The 19,117-nt window shown below is 41.2% G+C and overlaps 1 protein-coding gene across 12 annotated transcripts in view; it reads right to left on the bottom strand.

The window, feature by feature from the left end:
* The window catches only part of PTPRK (protein tyrosine phosphatase receptor type K), a 616,176-nt gene that overhangs the window by 293,991 nt on the left and 303,068 nt on the right, over positions 1–19,117 (bottom strand). For all 12 annotated transcript variants that reach the window (XM_050949447.1, XM_050949436.1, XM_050949438.1 and 9 more), the window contains exons 4-5: positions 11,633–11,714; positions 5,603–5,718 (exon numbers count right to left, since the gene is read on the bottom strand). In XM_050949447.1, coding sequence (XP_050805404.1) covers positions 5,603–5,718; positions 11,633–11,714 — 198 coding nt within the window. The remainder of the gene's footprint in view (positions 1–5,602; positions 5,719–11,632; positions 11,715–19,117) is intronic.

The following is a 19,117-nucleotide window of genomic DNA, read 5'->3' as shown; positions in this document are numbered from 1 at the left end:
GGTGGGAACAGGGGAGGGACAGAATGTCTTATTTTTACCTGCAACAGTATCTTAAGGGAGATGGGAAAAGGTAGACAGAGAAGAGACATCTCAAGAATTCAGACATATGTGAGAAAGCTTTATACAAGCATCCATATTTTGGAATGCTCAACTAAAACAAAAATGTACAAACCTTTGATCTTCTCCTATATTTGTTAATAATTACGCACCAGTTAAAGTATTTATTTCTGTAAATAAACAGAATAGCCATGGTACCGTAATAATTGTGTGCTGCACACTTGTTGCGGAAGAGGTGCAATTCTGAAAGCTGTTTCTCTCTCTCTCTCATCCCCATATTTAACATTCAATATTCTCATAATGTGTTACTGAACCAGTTAAGGCTATTTATCTAGTCCAGTGGTCCCCAAACTATGAGGCCAACTATGCAGTAGTGGAAGGAGGAGACAAATTCCATTACTGGTATGGGGGGGAGAGGGTGTGACAGGAAAAGTTTGGGCACCACCGATCTAATCAGATATCTATCTGCTTTATACCAATGCAGCTGCACCTTTCAAAGCACTTTTGTTCTCAGCATTACTTATCTTTCAATGCCAAAAACCTGTTTCTCCCAACCTCAGTCCAATGCGACTGTGAAATTGAAAAAAAGAAAAAACAAATGCTATCTGATTTAAAAAAAAATTTAAAAAAAACGTGAAATCCAATAAAGGGCCAAAATCAGTCTTTATTCATCTTTCTGTAATGCTCACAAAAATCTGAGTCTGTGAAAAGCCTTTGGATCTTACTGCATTATAAATATGCATATAATGAGAGATTTGGTGTATTGGAACACACTATCTATACTCATGTTTTTATATTCATACAAATGTGTACACGCTTAAAATTATAAATATATATATACACACATACATACACACTCGAAGAAATATCATACAGTGGCATAAACATAATGCACAATTTCTAACACCTCTGATTTCTGAAGTTAGAAAAATAAGCCTTTCTAAAATACATCATTGCTGTTCGTGCTACTGTTGCTGATAGTACCACTAGCTCCATCCCACAAAATAAATAGATACAAATGATTTGCCTAATTTTACTGAAGGAGATGGGAAAGAGTGAAAGGGCACAAGGGATTCTGAAGTTTCTTTTTAAAGTTCTTTATTTTAATCTTTCACTTAGAAATACTTGAAGAACTGGAAGAGACAGAGACAGCCATTACTTTCTTTAAATAACCCCATGTCTGAAAAACTACCGCTCTGTAGCTTCAATGTAACCAAACAGGATATTGTGTCAGAGAGCATTTCTGGCATGAACAGCCCCAGTCTCCCCAAATGTTATTTCATATAATTACTTCTCATGTAGAATGCCTTATTCGAAGTTTTAAAAAGGGAAGATCTTTTCACATTCAACTATGATGACAAAAAAGGTTCTTTTATTTATTTATTAACATCGCATGCTAATAAACCATCTCTCTTCACTTGCTGCTATGAGAGAAGATGCATTCCTGGAACGCTGCTGCTCCAGGCCCTCAAAAACAATTATTTAGGCATTTTATTTGATCTGTTGGTTGGTTCAATTTTCTTCTTCATACTGAAACTTTAGAAAGTGAATTTGGTAGTTTGAAATAAGGGTAGACGTGTGCCTTTTCCAAGTCAGATACTTGTATACCCCATGTGGTCCATAACCCACTTTTACATCAGTTTCAAGGAAAACGGGTCAATTTGATGTTTGCTCAAAACTGCGCACAGCAGGATTGATAACCAGCAATGCTCTCCAAACACTGAAGAAAGCATTCTGACAGGTAAAATTAATTATTAGCATGGCTGTGCTGGGAAAACACAGCAAAGACTTGAATGATGAGAAAGGAACATACAGGGCAAAGAGGAAATGGTGACAGAACTAGTAGAGTTTAAAGAGAGAGAGAGAGAGAGAAGTAAAATACGAGTAGAGATCTGCATTTGAAGAATTCAGGTGACTACTATCAAACAGCTATTTTTATAGCAAGGTAGCAAAGCACTTTATAAACATTAGCAAAGAAAGTTATTTGAAAGATCTTCTAGTCCCAAGATCTCAGCTAACAAATGAAAGGATATTCTTAGCATTTTACAAGATAAGAAAGAATCCACTTCTGTGATCTATCCAGTAAAATCTATTAACTGAGTGAAGAGAGAAAACGAATGTTTTCCAAGCAGTTTTGGCTGCTAACTGGCTTTCTTGCAGGGAAAAAGAAAAGTTATAAGGGATAATCAGTCAAAGTTATCTTACTTGGAGGACAGAGTGGTATGGAAAAATTCCAGTTGGCTCCCAGTGTCAGGCTTTGTTGAGCAATTATCTGTGTTGAAAGTGGTGTTTTACATTGTTTCTTTAGACTCTCATTGTTATAACCTTATCTCTCATAAAATAATCCAGGTTAATGTAATTTAACTTCACCAAACTGGGCACATAAAACACACAATGCTCAGAAACTGAACTGCTCTATCTCAATGAGTACATTTTACATTTGTTCAATTTAAATAATGGTCTGTACTTAGCAGAAAGACTTGTAAAACAAATAATTCCTGGTGATATGATATCTATTTAGTACAAGGACTTATTAATGTGAAATGCAATGCAATGCAATGCCTTTTGGTTCTGTGCTCATTTTTCACACTGTAGCACATTATGATTATCTTTTCTTGGAATATCTTGTGTCCTATTTATCTAGAAGTCAGTCTCTCTCATATTCTACCCAAAAGAAAAATTTCCTGTCTCTTTATTTTGGACTTCAGATGCATCTCATGGCTATATATACACCCAAAGATGGTCATCTCCTTTCTGAATTGGGTTAGAAGTCAGACCCTGATTATGAAAAAATTGATTATGTTTCATTTTAGCAGTGTCCGACTTACTACAAAGTATACAACTTTACATTTGGTAGTTTCTAGATTTTAAAATTGTATTTTTGAAGTTCAGATTTTTTAAGTATCAAAAGGTTCTGCTTGAAGAAGCAATTTTCAATTTCTCAAAATAATTACAGATTGTGCACACTGCAAACTTGCTGTTACTAGGCACATTGTAGATACATGCCGAAATAATGGGGTATGTTTTTATTAGTTCTTCAACTTTCATCTACATCAAGTAATGAGAAACTATTCTTGAAGAGGCGGTCTATGCCCCTGTGATCTTCCCTAACAACCTGCCTTTTTCTAAGCTATGAGTAAAAACATTCTCAGAGCTTTGTGAGGGGCAAACAATATTCTGATTTTAGACACTGTTTACTTCAGAACATATAATTGTATATTTATACAAATCTTTCTCCTATGATTCAAAGGCATGGCAATTTTATAGTGTTAGGTTACAATTTCCATCTTTTTAACACACATCCCAAGGGATTAATTTGTAATTTCTCTCTATCATAGGATCATCCATCATAGTTATGACAGCTCTCAGTTAAGCCTGTACTAAATAAAGAACATGTTTTACTAGATACTAAACTTTTTCTTTCAAAACATAGGTACTTATTGCTTACAAGTTTTGAAAAACATTTACATGTAGAGAGAATACATTAATAGTTATCTTACACAGTAACCATTTGTCTAGTGCACCTTTTTATGTTTTTTATTCTAAGTTTTAAAAATTTGGAGTCATTAGCATAGAATAGTAGAAACATAGGGCTGGAAAGCACCTCAAATGGTCATCTATCTTATCCCCCCGCACTGAGGCAGGACCAAGTATACCTAGACCAGGGTAGGCAACCTATGACACAGGTGCTGAAGGCAGCACGCAAGCTGATTGTCAGGGGCACTCACACTGCCCGGGTATTGGCCACTGGTCCGGGGGGCTCTGCATTTTAATTTAATTTTAAGTGAAGCTTCATAAACATTTTAAAAATCTTATTTACTTAATGTACAACAATAGTTTAGTTATATATTATAGACTTATAGAAAGAAACCTTCTAAAAAGGTTAAAATGTATCACCGGCACACGAAACCTTAAATTAGAGTGAATAAATGAAGATTAGACACAGCACTTCTGAAAGGTTGCCGACCCCTGACCTAGACCATTACTGACAGGTTTGTCCAATCTGCTCTTAAAAACCTCCAATGACAGGAAGTCTGTCACCTCCCTTGGTAAACTATTCCAGTGCTTAACTATCCTTAAAGTTACAAAGCCTTTCCTCGCATCTAATTTAAATAATCCTTGCTGCAGATTAAGCAGATTACTTCTTGTTTTACCATCAGTGGACACAGAGAACAACAGATCACCATCCTCTTTATAACAACCCTCAACATAGTTGAAGATTATCATCAGGTTCCCTCTTATTCGCATTAATCTTTTTTTCTCAAGATTAAACATGCTCATTTTTAAACCTTTCCTCAAAGGTCAGGGTTTCCAAACTTTTCATAATTTTTGTTGTTCTCCTCTGGACTCTCTCCAATTTGGCCATATCTTTCTTCAAGTGTGACACCCAGAATCACGCACAATACTCCAGCCGGGGCCTCACCAGTGTCGAGTAGAATGGAACAATTATCTCCTATGTCTGACATACAATACTCCTGTTAATTCACACCAGAATAATTGCTTTTTTTTAGCTGCATCATATTGTTGGCTCATTCAATTTGTGATCCACTGTAACCCCCACGGCCTTTTCAGCAGTACTACCACCTAGCCAGCCATTCCCCAGTTTGTATTGTTCCATTTGATATTTTCCTTCCTAGTGAAGTATTTTGCACCTGTCTTTACTGAATTTCATCTTGCTGATTTCAGACCAATTCTCCAATCTACCAAACTAATTTTGAATTATAATCCTGTCGCCAAAGTGCCTGTAACTCCTCCCAGCTTGGGGTCATCGGCAGATTTTATACACCATTATCCAAGTCATTAATATTGACTGGTGCTGGACCCAGAGCAAACACCAGAGAGATCCCACTAGATCCATTCTCCCAGTGTGACAGTGACCCACTGATAGCTACAATGAGTATGGTCTTTCAGCTAGTAGTTTCCTCTACACCACATTTCCCTACTTTGCTTAAAAGTTAGTTTTGCGTCAAAAGTTTTACTAAAAATCAAGATTATCTACTGCTTCCCTGCTCTCCAGTAGGGAAGCAATCCTGTTAAAGAAGGAAATTAGGTTGGTTTGGCATGATTTGTTCTTGAGAAATCCATGTTGGCTATTATTTATCATTTGGTTATCCTCCAAGTGTTTACAAATTGAGTGTTTAATAATTTGTTCCTGTAACTTTCCAGTCTGATTAGTTTTTCTGTGTACAGATCTGTCTCATCTTATGCAGGGGTTCTGTTCCATGGTTAGCGCGTAAAATGAAAACCGCGTATAGTCAAAATTACATTGAGTTGAATGGCGGGCGGAATCGCCTGCACTACAGAAACAGTATTTAAATTGTTATTTTTCTCTTTTTTTTTTGTTTGCCAACCGCGGAAAGCTGAAATCGTGCATGTTAAATGCGCATAAGATGCGATGGACCTGTAATCAAATTAATCACAAATTTGATTTATAGGAAAGATTCTACATGCTCAAGATTTAAAAAGAAAAAACACAATTAAAATATTTCATTTTCAACAATAAGTTTGTTCTTTATTCAAACAGACTTGGATGAGTTAGACATACCTGCAGCCATAACTTGTTATTCACTGCATCTCTCCCAGTAGCAATGCATTGAAATGTAGCATTCTGCCCTGCATTGACCTCTACATCCCCCAGCCTCAGGAAATGTGGAGATTTATCTGTGGAGGTGGAAAAATAAAATTACAAACAGTGCTCACTAATTAAAAAAAACACATTACTTTCTCCCAAAAGATATATATTATGACAAACTTTGGCTAAAACTAATCTCATATGAAAGAAAGTGATTTTTGTTTCATCTTAATTTAAGAAAAAGCATTTTTGCTTTTTCCTCCTCTCCACCAGTGACTCTGCTACTGTATGTTGTACGTGACTTATAATAAAGTAATTTACAAATCAAAGCAAAAGGAAAATAAATACAGAAATGTGAGAAAGACACTACAAAAATTCTTCCAGTGAATTTCCATTGTATTCCACCTGACATACTGTAATCCCTCACAAGTAAATCTTTTATTTATTTATTTTTGGGGGTGGGAGGGAGGGAAGAGAGATTTAATTTGTTACGTTCATAATACTGTATTAAGAGCTAATGCAATGTAATTTTGAGTTCTTTCCTCTTCAGCAGACAAATGTTTTCCGTGCCATTAAATACGGCAACATTTCAATGGCTGATAGGACACAGTTTATACATCTGCACAGACTCAATGGCAAAACCACCCGATTGAAATATTGAGCCTAAGAAAACTGATGGTCACAATTGACAGATACACATTATATAGCTCTCAAACACATTTTTACCTACATAACCAGTTAAACAGAAGCCTCATTCGTGCTTTCTTTAAAAAAAAGAAAGCAATTTGAAAAGAGAATGGGATAACCATCACTAAGCAGACAGGGTTTATTTGAATACTGTATCATGTTGGTAATCTGCTGTCAAGACTGTATTTTACTACCTTTTTCTTTTACCACTTGTTTATCCAGCAGAGCTCTTTTTTAAGCATCTGTTTTTAAGCAAGTCCCTATAGCTTGGCTGGCTGAAATATAAAAAGGCAAGAGACTCAATAGCTCCTTAGGCTGAGTAGGGTAATGCTCTTAGCCTTAGTCGTTTTTAGGTGGGGAAAGAGGATAAAGGGAATTTGAGTTTGCAATCACATCTTTATTATTTGGCATCTCTTAGGGTATAGCTACACTTACAGTTCTGCAGCGCTGGTAGTTACAGCTGTGTTCGTACAGCTGTGTAGGGCCAGCGCTGCAGTGTGGCCACATTTGCAGCACTTGCAGCGCTGTTGGGAGTGGTGCATTGTGGGCAGCTATCCCACAGAGCACCTCGTCCCATTTTGGCGCTGTGGCTTGTGGGAAGGGGAAGGAAGTGTGCGGGTCTTTCCGCTTCCTGTTCCAACGCCCCGTGGTGCTTTGCTACACATTCCGAGCAGTTTGGCAGCATTGTGAGTCTGCAGCGCGATTTCTGAGATTTCTGTTACAAATGGAGCCTGAGCTGCTGAGGTCCTTGCTGATGAATGTTGCCAGCAATTCACGCATGGCAGTGGAGCTATTCCTTCAGCTGCAAAGTGACAGTGAGGAGTCAGACGATGATATTGAAACGCCTGACGCTGAAGACACTCAATTGCTTGTGGCAGTAACAGACGTGCTCAGCACCGTGGAACGGCGCCTTTGGGCTCGGGAAACCAGCACTGAGTGGTGGGATCACATCGTCATGGAAGTCTGGGATGACAAGCAGTGGCTGCAGAACTTTCGGATGAGAAAAGCCACTTTCATGGGACTGTGTGCTGAGCTCGCCCCTACCCTGCGGCGCAGGAACACGAGATTGAGAGCTGCCCTGCCAGTGGAGAAGCGGGTGGCTATTGCAATCTGGAAGCTGGCAACTCCAGACATCTACCGATCGGTGGCGAACCAGTTTGGAGTGGGAAAGTCCACTGCTGGAACGGTGCTGATGCAAGTTTGCACAGCCATTAATCGCACCCTGCTAAGAAGAACTGTGACTCTGGGGAACGTGCAGGACATTGTGGATGGCTTTGCACAAATGGGTTTCCCTAACTGTGGAGGGGCAATAGATGGGACGCATATTCCTATTCTGTCACCACCCCACCTGGCATCAGAGTACGTTAATCGCAAGGGGTATTTCTCCATGGTTCTGCAAGCGCTTGTGGATCACCGTGGGCGTTTCACTGACATTTACTCAGGATGGCCCGGAAAGGTGCATGATGCACGCATCTTTCGGAACAGTGCCCTGTTCAGGAAGCTGAGGGCCAGGACTTTTTTCCTAGACCGCAAGATCACAGTAGGGGACATCGAAATGCCCACTGTGATCCTTGGAGACCCCGCTTACCCCTTAATGCCTTGGCTCATGAAACCGTATACAGGGAAGCTTGACAGGAGCAAGGACCGGTTCAACTACAGGCTGAGCCGGTGCAGAATGACTGTGGAGTGTGCTTTTGGCCGTTTGAAAGCCCACTGGAGGTGTCTTTATGGGAAGCTAGATTTGGGGGAAAGCAGCATCTCCGCTGTTATATCCGCGTGCTGTACCCTCCATAATATTTGTGAAGGGAAGGGTGAAAGATTCAGTGAGGAATGGACCTCTGAGGTTCGACGCCTAGAGGCTGAATTTGCACAGCCAGAGAGCAGGGCTACTAGAGAGGCCCAGAAAAGGGCTTCAAGGATTAGGGATGCCTTAAGGGAGCAATTTGATGCTGAGAGCCAACAGTAATGTTTGGTGACTTTGCTGTGCTCCTTTCTACCTTGGGGTACAGTATTTACCACTTTCTGCAATAATAAAAAGTATTGTAAAAGCCATAAAATCCTTTATTCAAAGTACAGTACATAAAAGGCCGGGGGGGGGTAGGGTGGTGGACAGTACATTCAGAGGTTTGAATATGTCCTGTTTGGATTGCTGTTCAATGTCTGCTGCACTTCAGGATTACTATGCTGCAGAGTAATGGGGGTGGAGTGCACAGGGTAAGGATTGTAGTTATCAGGGCTGGTAGGTGATCGTACAGGTGTTGGGGGCAGATGGCGGTAATAAGAAACTGGCTGCTGGAGAAAGGTGTTTTGTGCAAATATTGGGGAACAAGAAAGAGCTTTGGGAGGGTTGTGGGTTACCACGGTACAGATCTGCCTGCATGGCTACGAGAGACTCGAAAGAGTCAGTTTGGCGAGCCAGGAGGCTTATCAGGTGCTTTGAGGTTTTTTGGGTAGTCAATTCCTTTCTCCTGCTTTGTGTTTGCCTCCACTCATACATTTTCTCTCTCCACTCATACATTTTCTCTCTCCACTCATACATTTTCTCTCTCCATTCCTGCGTCTTCCTACTTTCTCTGTTGTAGTGATTCATAACTGCTTTGATCAATTCTTCTTTTGATTTTCACGGATTTTTTCTCAAGTTCTGCAACCGACGTGAGGCCGGTGATCCGGCTGCATTAGTCAAGGTCACTAAAAAAAACATAGATAGAGCCATGTAATACACAGAGGCTACATTGTTTATTATCACACAGTGAAGGAGTTTGTAGACTTTTTGTAGCATCATTCCCACATACCTAACATAACACAGAGAGGCCAGGGAAGCAAAGGCATGGCGAGCAATGGGGTGAGTGTTTCTGTCCCTACTTCACCTGGGAGGGGGAACCGACTGATGGCTCACTGGGGTTTATCTGCACTGGGTAGAGGAGGGAGCTGGTGGCCTGCACAGGGGACAGTAGGGAACATGAAGCTGTCGACCTGCTGGCGGGGGGGGGGGGGGGGGGGTGGTCCGCGGAACTGCCGGCCTGCTGGGGGGGGTGGGTGGGAGGGGCGGAACGCACAGCCGTGCTGGCTACCTGCTGGCGGTGGGGGGGGGGAGACCGGAACGCACCGCGGTGCTGGCTACCTGCTGGGGGCGGAGGGGAGAGACCGGAACGCACCACAGTGTTGGCGACCTGCTGGCGGGGGGGGGGGGGGGGGGGCCGAACGCAAAGCGGTGCTCACGACCTGCTGGCGGGGGGGGGGGGGGGGGGGAAACGAACCTGGTGGCCTGCACTGAGTAGTATCCCTAAATTCTCAACAGGGTTTCCTACTGCCAGATATATCACTGCTGCGTGTTACCTGGGAAGAGAGGGAGGGTCTTCTACAGCAATGTGGATTCCGCCCTGGCCCCTATGCAGCTTGCCTGTGTGCAGCCATGGTCCCCCCACCCCTCGCTGCACAGTGGATCGGACAAGTTAGCCTGACCGGGACAAGGACCACGGTGGCTCTCCCTATAAACTTGCGAAAGCACACTGCCCACGCTCTGGCTGCAACTTTTCAAGAGATTACCGAGGCCGATTACAGAGACGTGATAGAGCAAATCAATGGGCTATTCCACATTTAGGCATGCATGCAGGCAGCCATAACCCAAACGGTCCTCTCCCAAAACATAAAATCTGCTTACCCCGAGCACGCTCCTCTGCTTCTTCTTCACCAGCAACTTCCCGCTGCTGCGACTGGCTAGCCTCCTCCTGGCTTGAGAAGAGCTCCTGGCTGAATGCCTCCTGGGACTCCGGGATGTCTCCCTCCACCCCAGTAGCCTCACTCTCGGCTTCCTCTACACCCTCCCCCACTTCTCCCTGCTCTGAACTCTCCATCGTGCTCCTAGGATTGGCATTGGGGTCACACCCAAGTATGGCATCCAGCTCCTTGTAAAAACGGCAGGTCATGGGGGCAGCTCCTGAGCGGCGATTTCCCTCACGGGCTTTGCGGTAAGCACTGCGCAGCTCCTTAATTTTTACCCTGCACTGCAACGCGTCCCGTTCATGGCCCCTTAGCAGCAAGGACTTTGATATCTGCTCATAGGTATCAATTTCTCCAGCTGGAGCGCAGCTGTGCTTGCACAGCTTCCTCACCCCAAACCCTGATGAGGTCCTGCAACTCGGAACTGTTCCATGCTGGGGCTCGTCTGGGGCGTGGAGGCATGGTCGCTGATTGATTGATTGCACTCCACACCTGGCTGAGCAAACAGGAAGGGGATTCTTTAAATTCCTGGGGCATTTAAAGGTGGGGTCAGCTGAGCCCAGGGCAGTGGAGTGTGCAGGATTACCAGAGAGGCTTAAAAGGTATGCTGGTATACCTCCTTATACCCCGGAGGTCAATAAAAGCACTGGTGGGGTCCACACTTGCTGACCAGCGCTGGATCACCAGCGCTGGAATCACTACACCCGAGGCATGACCAGGTGTACAGCCAGCGCTGCAACCAGGGAGTTGCAGCGCTGGCCGTGCTTTGCAAGTGTGGCCACATCCTGAGTTGCAGTGCTGTAACCCCCTCACCAGCACTGCAACTCTCCAGTGTAGCCAAGCCCTTAGTGAGCATTGGCTTCAGGAACTTGTATATCTGTAGAGAAAGTAGTTAAGCTATCAGCCCCAGGGATACGCTACAACAAAGTATCATTTTTGAAGAGAATTGCAGGGCTATTGTGGTTGGGCAGGGGCAGGTAGAGTAGAATGGGACAGAATTAACAAGGAAAGAAGCAACAAATGAGAGACCTGCATAGACATGATTTTTTCCTCACATGCATTGGTCCAATGTTTCCTGAGCTATTGCGCCACCGGCCTAGAATTTTTTCCAGGATTAGCTGAGCGAGAGTGAAACCTACATTTAAATGCATACAGTCTGTCCCTATTCATAATGGCCTACAATAACTGGAAACCAGAAGATATATAGTTCTCACTCAGGTTTCATACCCTTATTAAGTTGCCTACCAGGCCTTAGACTTAAATATGCTAACCCAATTTAAAATTAGCACAAAGCAGTATATATATTTTTAATTTCAATTTCAATTTTAGTGTCCACATCTATCACTAAAAAGTCAACCACTGAAGAGTTACACTTTTATTTTCATGCAATGCTTTATTTCTGCTAGACAGAAGGATTTTTATCTAGTGAAATCACTACAGTGCCACCCCAATATCCATTCATGTAAGCTGTAATAGAAATTCTACAGAAGGAACAAAGGACATCAATGATCAAGCAATGAAAACTCAGCAGTCTGAGCCAATATTGAGCACGTCCTGAAAAGACAGAGAGAAATGCAGCCCTCAATCACTACTTACCACAAGGGTAACTCAGAACCTGGATGTCATCAATGGCAATGTAGCCACTTCTCCCATCTGAGACTTCAGCTTCAAATATTACCTGTCAGAAAGAAAGAAAAAAAAAGGTTTACAACACTCATTTCTACAGAATCCACAGTGGAGAGTGCAGATATATGGCATGTTGCTTTTTCATTTGAGCTGAACTTTCCACAAGATTTGATGATTGAATGGAATATTTATTACTTAATGTACTATAGTTCCATACCATTTGTATATTTGACTTCTTCTAGATTTGCTTCTTATGGATACAACACAGAAACATGTTTCTTAACTTGTAATTAATGTTAGGCTGTTTCCATTGGAGTAAAGTTTATTTTCACACTATACATATAGGATTAAACTCTGAAAGTACCTTTTTAAGGTGGGTCAGACATCTCCTTACACACAAACAACAAACTTAATTAACAGGAATTTAAATTCCAGTTGGAATCACACTCCCCACATATTCATGAACTCCCCCGGCAGTATAATTTCATAAAAGAAAATTCTTCTTGTGATGTTGCAAGTCGAATTTCCCCAGTGGCTTTGACAGAAGTAGGTGCAGTTTGATATTATCACTGTCAGTTTCGTTCTTCACTCCTGCTAGGAAATAGGGAAAGTGATGTGGGGGAGTAATAAAGGCACTTCTTCACAACTTCACATCTGCTCCTACTTCCTGTTCCACCCTCCACCAACAGGAGCAGCAAAGAATTTCTGGGCTGCTCCTATACACAGAGATTTCTCCACAGCCTTGCAATACCAGACTGTAAAACTGACCAGAGTGAAATTAGTGTGTCTACTGCTGCCTTGCTATGGAAAGGCATGCATTTGGCAAATGACACACAGCAGGGAGGTTGCAAACACTTTGGAAGATAGAGCTAAAATTCAAAAAGATCTTGATAAAACGGAAAACTGGGCTATAGACGACAAAACGAAATTCAACAAAGACAAAAATAAGGTGCTGCATTTAGGGAAGAAAAATGCACAAATATAGAATAGGGGTAACTGGCTTGGCAGCAGCACTGCTGAGAAGGATCTAGGAGTTGTGGTAGAGCACAAGCTTAACCTGAGTCAACAATGTGATGTTGCAAAAAAAAGAAATGCAATTTTAGGTTGCATTAACGGAGGCATAACATGCAAGTCATGAGAGGTGATAGTAACACTCTATTCAGCGCTGGTTAGGCCTCCACGAAAGCTCATGCTCCAAAACGTCTGTTAGTCTATAAGGTGCCACAGGATTCTTTGCTGCTTTTACAGATCCAGACTAACACGGCTACCCTCTGACACTGAAATACTGTGTCCAGTTTTGGTCATCAATGCATAGAAAGGATGTAGAGAAACTGGAAAGAATCCAGAGGCAAGTGACAAAGATTATTAAAGGGATAGAATGCAAGCCGTATAAGCAAAGGCTGAATGAACTGGGTATGTTTATTTTGGAAAAGAGGCGATTAAGGGGGGAGGTGGGGACATGATAATAATCTTCAAATACCTGAAAGGCTGCCATAAAAGAGATGGAGAACATTTGTTCTCTCTTGCCACAGAGGGAGGACAAAAGGCAATGGGTTCAAATTACAGCATAGCAGATTTAGGACATTCTTCCTGAGATTTAATTTAACTGTAAGAACAGTAGGACAATGGGACAGACTGCCTAGGGAGGCCATTGAAGCTCCTTCACTGGAGGTTTTCAAAAGGATGCTGGATAGCCATCTGTCTTGGATGGTTTAGACACAACAAATCCTTCATCTTGTGAAAGGGTTAGACTAGATGCTCCCCTGTGGTCCCTTCTAACCCTATGGTTCTATGATACCCTGAGTTATAGGTTCTATGGTAAAAAAGCCCTGTAACCCCTGCACTAGAAACAATTAAATGCCAGGTATAGGAGAGTATGGTTGACATTCTGTGTGCTAAAGTTTAATAAATGGTCTGGCCTGCTGCTTAATTCCATGCATATATCTGTCCCCATTTCACCGCTGTGTCTGTATCAATACACAGACTCCAGAGTTCTTGTAGTGCTTTCATTTCATAACATTATAAGTGCCTGACTTTAACACTGGAAAGGGACGAGAGAAATAATCTTTTTCTTGAATATGAATAAAGTTGGAAATTTCAAAATGCAAAAAAGAAATTTCAGGAAGTTTGTGCGTCTCCCCCTCCCTGTCCCATTCCTTTAAAAACAGTCAAGTCTGAGAGCTCCCTGTATCCAAGCAGTTTTATCAGGACTTTGAAAAGTTTTAGGATAATATGACCATGAAGTGCAATATAAAACATTTTACTCATGTTCTTTTTAGGTCATAATACTGATAGAATCCTACCATTTAGGAATGGATAAGTCCTACTATATAACTGTGTCCACTGCCATGGAAAGACAGAACAGGACTGTCACTGAGACAAAGAATATAATTTTTGTAAACAGAAAACACTTATCTTTGCAACCAGAACACTTAATTTTGTTGGCTGTGCAACCTTAATTCTGCACCCTTGTGCATATGCATTATGACACAATCTTTTATTATTATGAGTACATACTACATTTTTCACAGAACTGTCTCATTCAGTGCACAGGACAGGCTGTGATCTGTGGATAATCAGAGTTGCGTAATGAATGAGTCCACTGCATGTAGGACCCTTGCTTCATTTGTTACAGAAATAGGAAGGTGTGTAGTGAAGGAGGAAGGGAATTGCACAAGAGAAGAAAGCACAGTCCCCCAGTTATGACAGGTGAATGCTGCACTGGAGAATTGCATTCTATCCTTGCTTCTGCCACAGAATCCCATGCGATGCTAGGCAAGGCACTTAAACCAAATCATTCACAGGTGGCCACTAATTGTGTTCCTCATTAACTAGATGCCTGACTTGAGACCCAGAGGCTAAGCACTCACAGCTGCAACTGAAGTCACTGGGAGCTTTACTTTGAACATAGGAATGAAGTGCTGTACAATGCTAAGTACTCTGAAAACTCAAATCCTAGGAGTCTCAAACTGGTTATCCAAAATAAGTGGACACTTTTGATCTTAATCTCCCTATGTCTCAGTTCCCCATCTATAAATAGGAAAACTACCACCTCCCATCTCACAGGGAGCAATCAGATGCCACAATGATAAGTGTCAGAAAAGCCCATGACAAGAAGTTAATAATTCTGTCTTTAGAGCAGGGTTTGAATAGTGTTCAATAACAAGGCCTGGGGCCACACATCGAACAATGAGGAGAAAATAAAATATTGAATACTGGCTCATTAAGAGATGTGTCATGCATTCAGTGCCCCCTGGAAAAGTTAGTATAGCCATGCCTGACTTTTTAATGCTTGACTTTGTAAACTTAATATTCTTTTAACACAGCTTTGCATATGTAATAAAAGTAAGCTGTGTACATACATAGGCATTTGTATGCACGATGAGCTAATTGCTGCATACACCGGGGCTGGAGTGTGTGAATACTCCTCTGTTTCTACTTTACTGTAATTTAAAAGACTAAGTTTTCAAACACACATGTTCTTGGCATAGATGCAGTTTCCAACCCAAGTTCCTTTCTTGTATCTTCCAAGCATGGTTCAGAAAGAGTCTGAAACGGCATAAAACAGTAGAGACTGAAGAAAGTTATTCACTGGTTAAAAAAAGAAAAAAAAAAAGTATTCTGCAATGAAACATATAGGCCCCATGCTACCAACAAAAGGATTAATGACAACCTGTGGTCCCACCCCACTATACCTGCAGCAAGGGCCAGGCATGAGGAAAGGAGTTGAAAGGAGGAGATCTAGCCCAGGTCAGGACTGCCTAGGAGGGAGAACTGAGTGCCACTTCTCCTGACATGAGAGAAATCTGGGTGCAGCTCAGAGACTGAGGTGGCTTGCCAGCTGGATGGTCCCCTGCAGATGGAGACCTTGAGGGATGAGCTGATGCACGGACTGTTTGAAGACAAGCCCCAGATTTAGAAGGGTGGGATCTTACTGAAGTTTCATCAGATAACCCTGTTTTGGGTAATAGTTTTCAATTCCTGATTTATTTTGGACCAGAGCACCCAGGAAGGAGTAGGACTGAACTGTGCCTTAGTCAGAGAGTCACAGCTCCACTCCCTCAGACCTCACAAGAACAGTGACCTACCAGCGAAAACCTGCAGCTGAGCAGCTCATGCCCTGCTGGGCCACAAAGGGGCATCACAGAGGCAAGGAGGACACACATTCAATATCTTTTTAGAGACCTTTCCTCTCCTGTTTGGCTGATGTGATATACCTATTTGGAAATCTCCCATAATCATGGATAAAATGCCACTAGATAATCTCATTTAGATACCAAGGATACATACCTTAATTACAAAAAAGTGGGTGGAAAAGTATGCGGTGGGGAAGGGGAATCTTTCCCTGTCATTTTCATTATTGTGATGCTCGTCACTAAGAGAGTCTGAAATTTGTGTATTTCCTTTCCAGTTAATTCTTCACTCTCCCCATTATACTTTACCAAAACCCCATATTGGCTCAACAATACTTCTCCAACAGCTTCTCTCTTTCAATAATGAATTTATTAAAAAGATATAGGATTCATTTGATGTCTCATGATGTAGTTATCACTAACAGTAAAACAATTCTGAAAAGCACCTTATGGGTTCTCCCGAGAACTCTCCCATCAGCAAAATTAAAACCTCCAATGAACGGCGGTCCCTTGAAATATGTGTCAACAAGTTATGCTAAACAATCTGTTCCACCTTGTATTTAGCTGTGACTCTCTAAGTACTTTTCCCAGACCTGAAGATGTCTGTGTAAACTTGAAAGGTTGTCTCTCTCACCAACACAAGCTGGTCCCATAAAAGTTACTATCTCACCCACCTTGTCTGTCTAATATCATGGGACCGACACGGCTACAATAACACTAATAGTGTGGACAAGGCAGTGCAAACTGATACACAACTTAATATGGTCCTCCTCACTCATCCGTAGGCTTTAGCTCAGCCCATTTAGAATGTGATAAAGTCTGAATCGTCTTGTCTACACTAGAATTTCTAGGACATGTTAATTAGAACACATTAGCTAGTACCTTTAAACCCTACTCCAGAGAAATCTCCAAGGTAACCATAACACAATCTAAGCCCAACCTAAACTTCTTCCTAGTGTAGATGCAGGGTAGTGCCCTGTGGCTCAATTTAGCTGGCTGAGTTGTAGTGTAGGATCTTGCCTAGGCTAAACCACAATTAGTCAAAATCAAGCTAACTGTGTTATTCTGCAGTCCTAGACTAGTGATAACTATTTTTTGTATTAATAAAAAGTGTCCCATGTTAGAAGTCTGATATCTTGTTACGCCGCAGGACTTGTAAATTGGAACTTACTATAAAACCATTAAAAGAGGAAATACCAAGCTACCTGAGACTAGCACTTTTATATGAACCCTTATCTCTGAAATCATAGTATCATCCCCCTGGGGAAAAAAAAAATCACATATAATATACACATCACATCATTTCCCAGTATGCAAATACTTACTACTCACGTACTGCTAAGCTTAGAGTTAAGACTTCACGTGACATAGTGTGATGGTGAGTAATTAGGTGTGTACATTGTGTTACAGTAAATGTTTGAAGTGTATGGAACTTAGTGTACAGGAGAACAAGTGGGGAATGTAACATGTGGGGTTAAGGTATATTAAAGGGTGATTCCCCTTAAGGAACAATAACTGGGTTTTTTCTGTTTGTTTTGTTTTTCCTTTAGGAAAATATCATATCTAAACATCTATATGTATGTAGTATATATTAACTAACACACACACACAAATATGGTTACAGCAACAAGTCTTCCTTTCACTCACCTTATTTTCCCCCCTTAGGCTCTGCTTTGCAACATTAACGAGAGCTAAAAAGACATTTCTAAGCACAGATTCCATGAGTGGCAAAGATCTAATTGGCCTTACCACTTCACTAGAGCATTCAACATGAGAAACTTTTCTGTCAAGCTACACATATACAAAAATGGATTCTTGCTAGCTTAATTGCCCAAAGCTTGAACTCATGCACAGGTCAATTCCAATACTTGGTGCTGAGAACTGAGTTAGAGGACTGTATGCAGAAGGGATTATAGTCATGAGAGATGACAATATAAAAACCATCCACTGCTTCAGCTTGGGAATGGAATTAACTTTGCTTTTCATGCTGTTTTCTCTCCAGTACATTACCTGAAATCCTGAAGGTGGCTATTCTGATCTAATATTTGCAGCTTCAGCACCATTTTTACACTAATGGCTAAATAAACTAAGTTAAGGGGGAATTCTAGTTAAAACTGGAATTTAGAGAAAGATTGGGGATGGGTGCAGGGGACAGACTTTGTCTCTAAAATAATTTTATCCTGCAAACTTCATGATCAGTTTGTATGAGTCTGAACAGGTTAATCATTTTTAAAATATTTAAAGTTTAAAGTTAAAGTAAACCCAATAAATCCATGAATAAATCCATGAGGTTTGTTTGGTTGGAAGATGGGGTCTGTTTGTTCTTTTATTCTACATTTGTAAAAGAACACTTGATCAGCTCCAGATGTACTGGAAACAAAACTGGTTAAGGTCAGAATATACATAGAAACAGGGTTGTTCTCTAGAAAAAACAAACATCCCATAGCTAAAAGGCCATAAACGGCAAGACAAACTGTACTTACAAGAAGACAAATGTTAGAGACTCTGCTCACATAAAAAAATATAATAATAATTAAATCTGATGTTTCAGCAGTTTAGAGATTTCAGGTATTAAGATTTTAAATAGTAGTCTACATCTAAAAGTAAATGTGAACACTTGAAAAATGAAACACTGTTGAGAGAAATACTTCCAGTAAGAAATGCAATGAAAAACAGTTTGAAATGAGAAAGGTGGGGAGGGATGTCTAAACAAATTTTGTCCTAATATGTAAAAAATGTGTTGACATAATAAAATGCATCTCCCTTGTGACAGTTCCAGATAATTTTGCTGAGCTAATTTAGAAACCATGAAAACATAATTACTTCCATTTGAATGCTTAACTAATGCTGTGAGGCAGGGTTTTCTGCTGACAGGGTCCTAGAGGATTTTCAGTACAGTAAATCAACCACTTGGGTGAAAACTTTGAAATCTAGCCCCTTTACAATCTGCTGGTTAAGAAACACCCTCCTCTGTCGCTTTTCACGTCTCACATCCTCTGAGATTTAAAAACTGAAGAATTCAAAATCTACCTGTTTGTTAAGTTAGTAATATTGTTATCAAAGCTGGTGAGGAAACATTAATAGATATTTTTATCTTCTCATAATCACTCAAGGGAGACCCAGTGCACACACCTTTAATATTCCCACCAGGTGTTGAAATCTGACACAGGATTAAGAAGCTACTGCATTTTTCAGATCTTGTTTAAAAATGCTCCTGTAGGATTCCACACTAGAAAGGAACACACCCATGTGCTGCTTGACCTCTAAACAGGGCTTAACAAATGATTCTGGCAAGAATCGCAGAACAGTGAAACTGAAGAGC

The sequence above is a fragment of the Gopherus flavomarginatus genome, chromosome 4 (assembly GCF_025201925.1).
Source record: "Gopherus flavomarginatus isolate rGopFla2 chromosome 4, rGopFla2.mat.asm, whole genome shotgun sequence".
NCBI lineage: Eukaryota > Metazoa > Chordata > Testudines > Testudinidae > Gopherus > Gopherus flavomarginatus.
The sequence above is the reverse complement of the archived record's forward strand: the minus strand, read 5'-3'. Positions and strand labels throughout refer to the sequence as shown.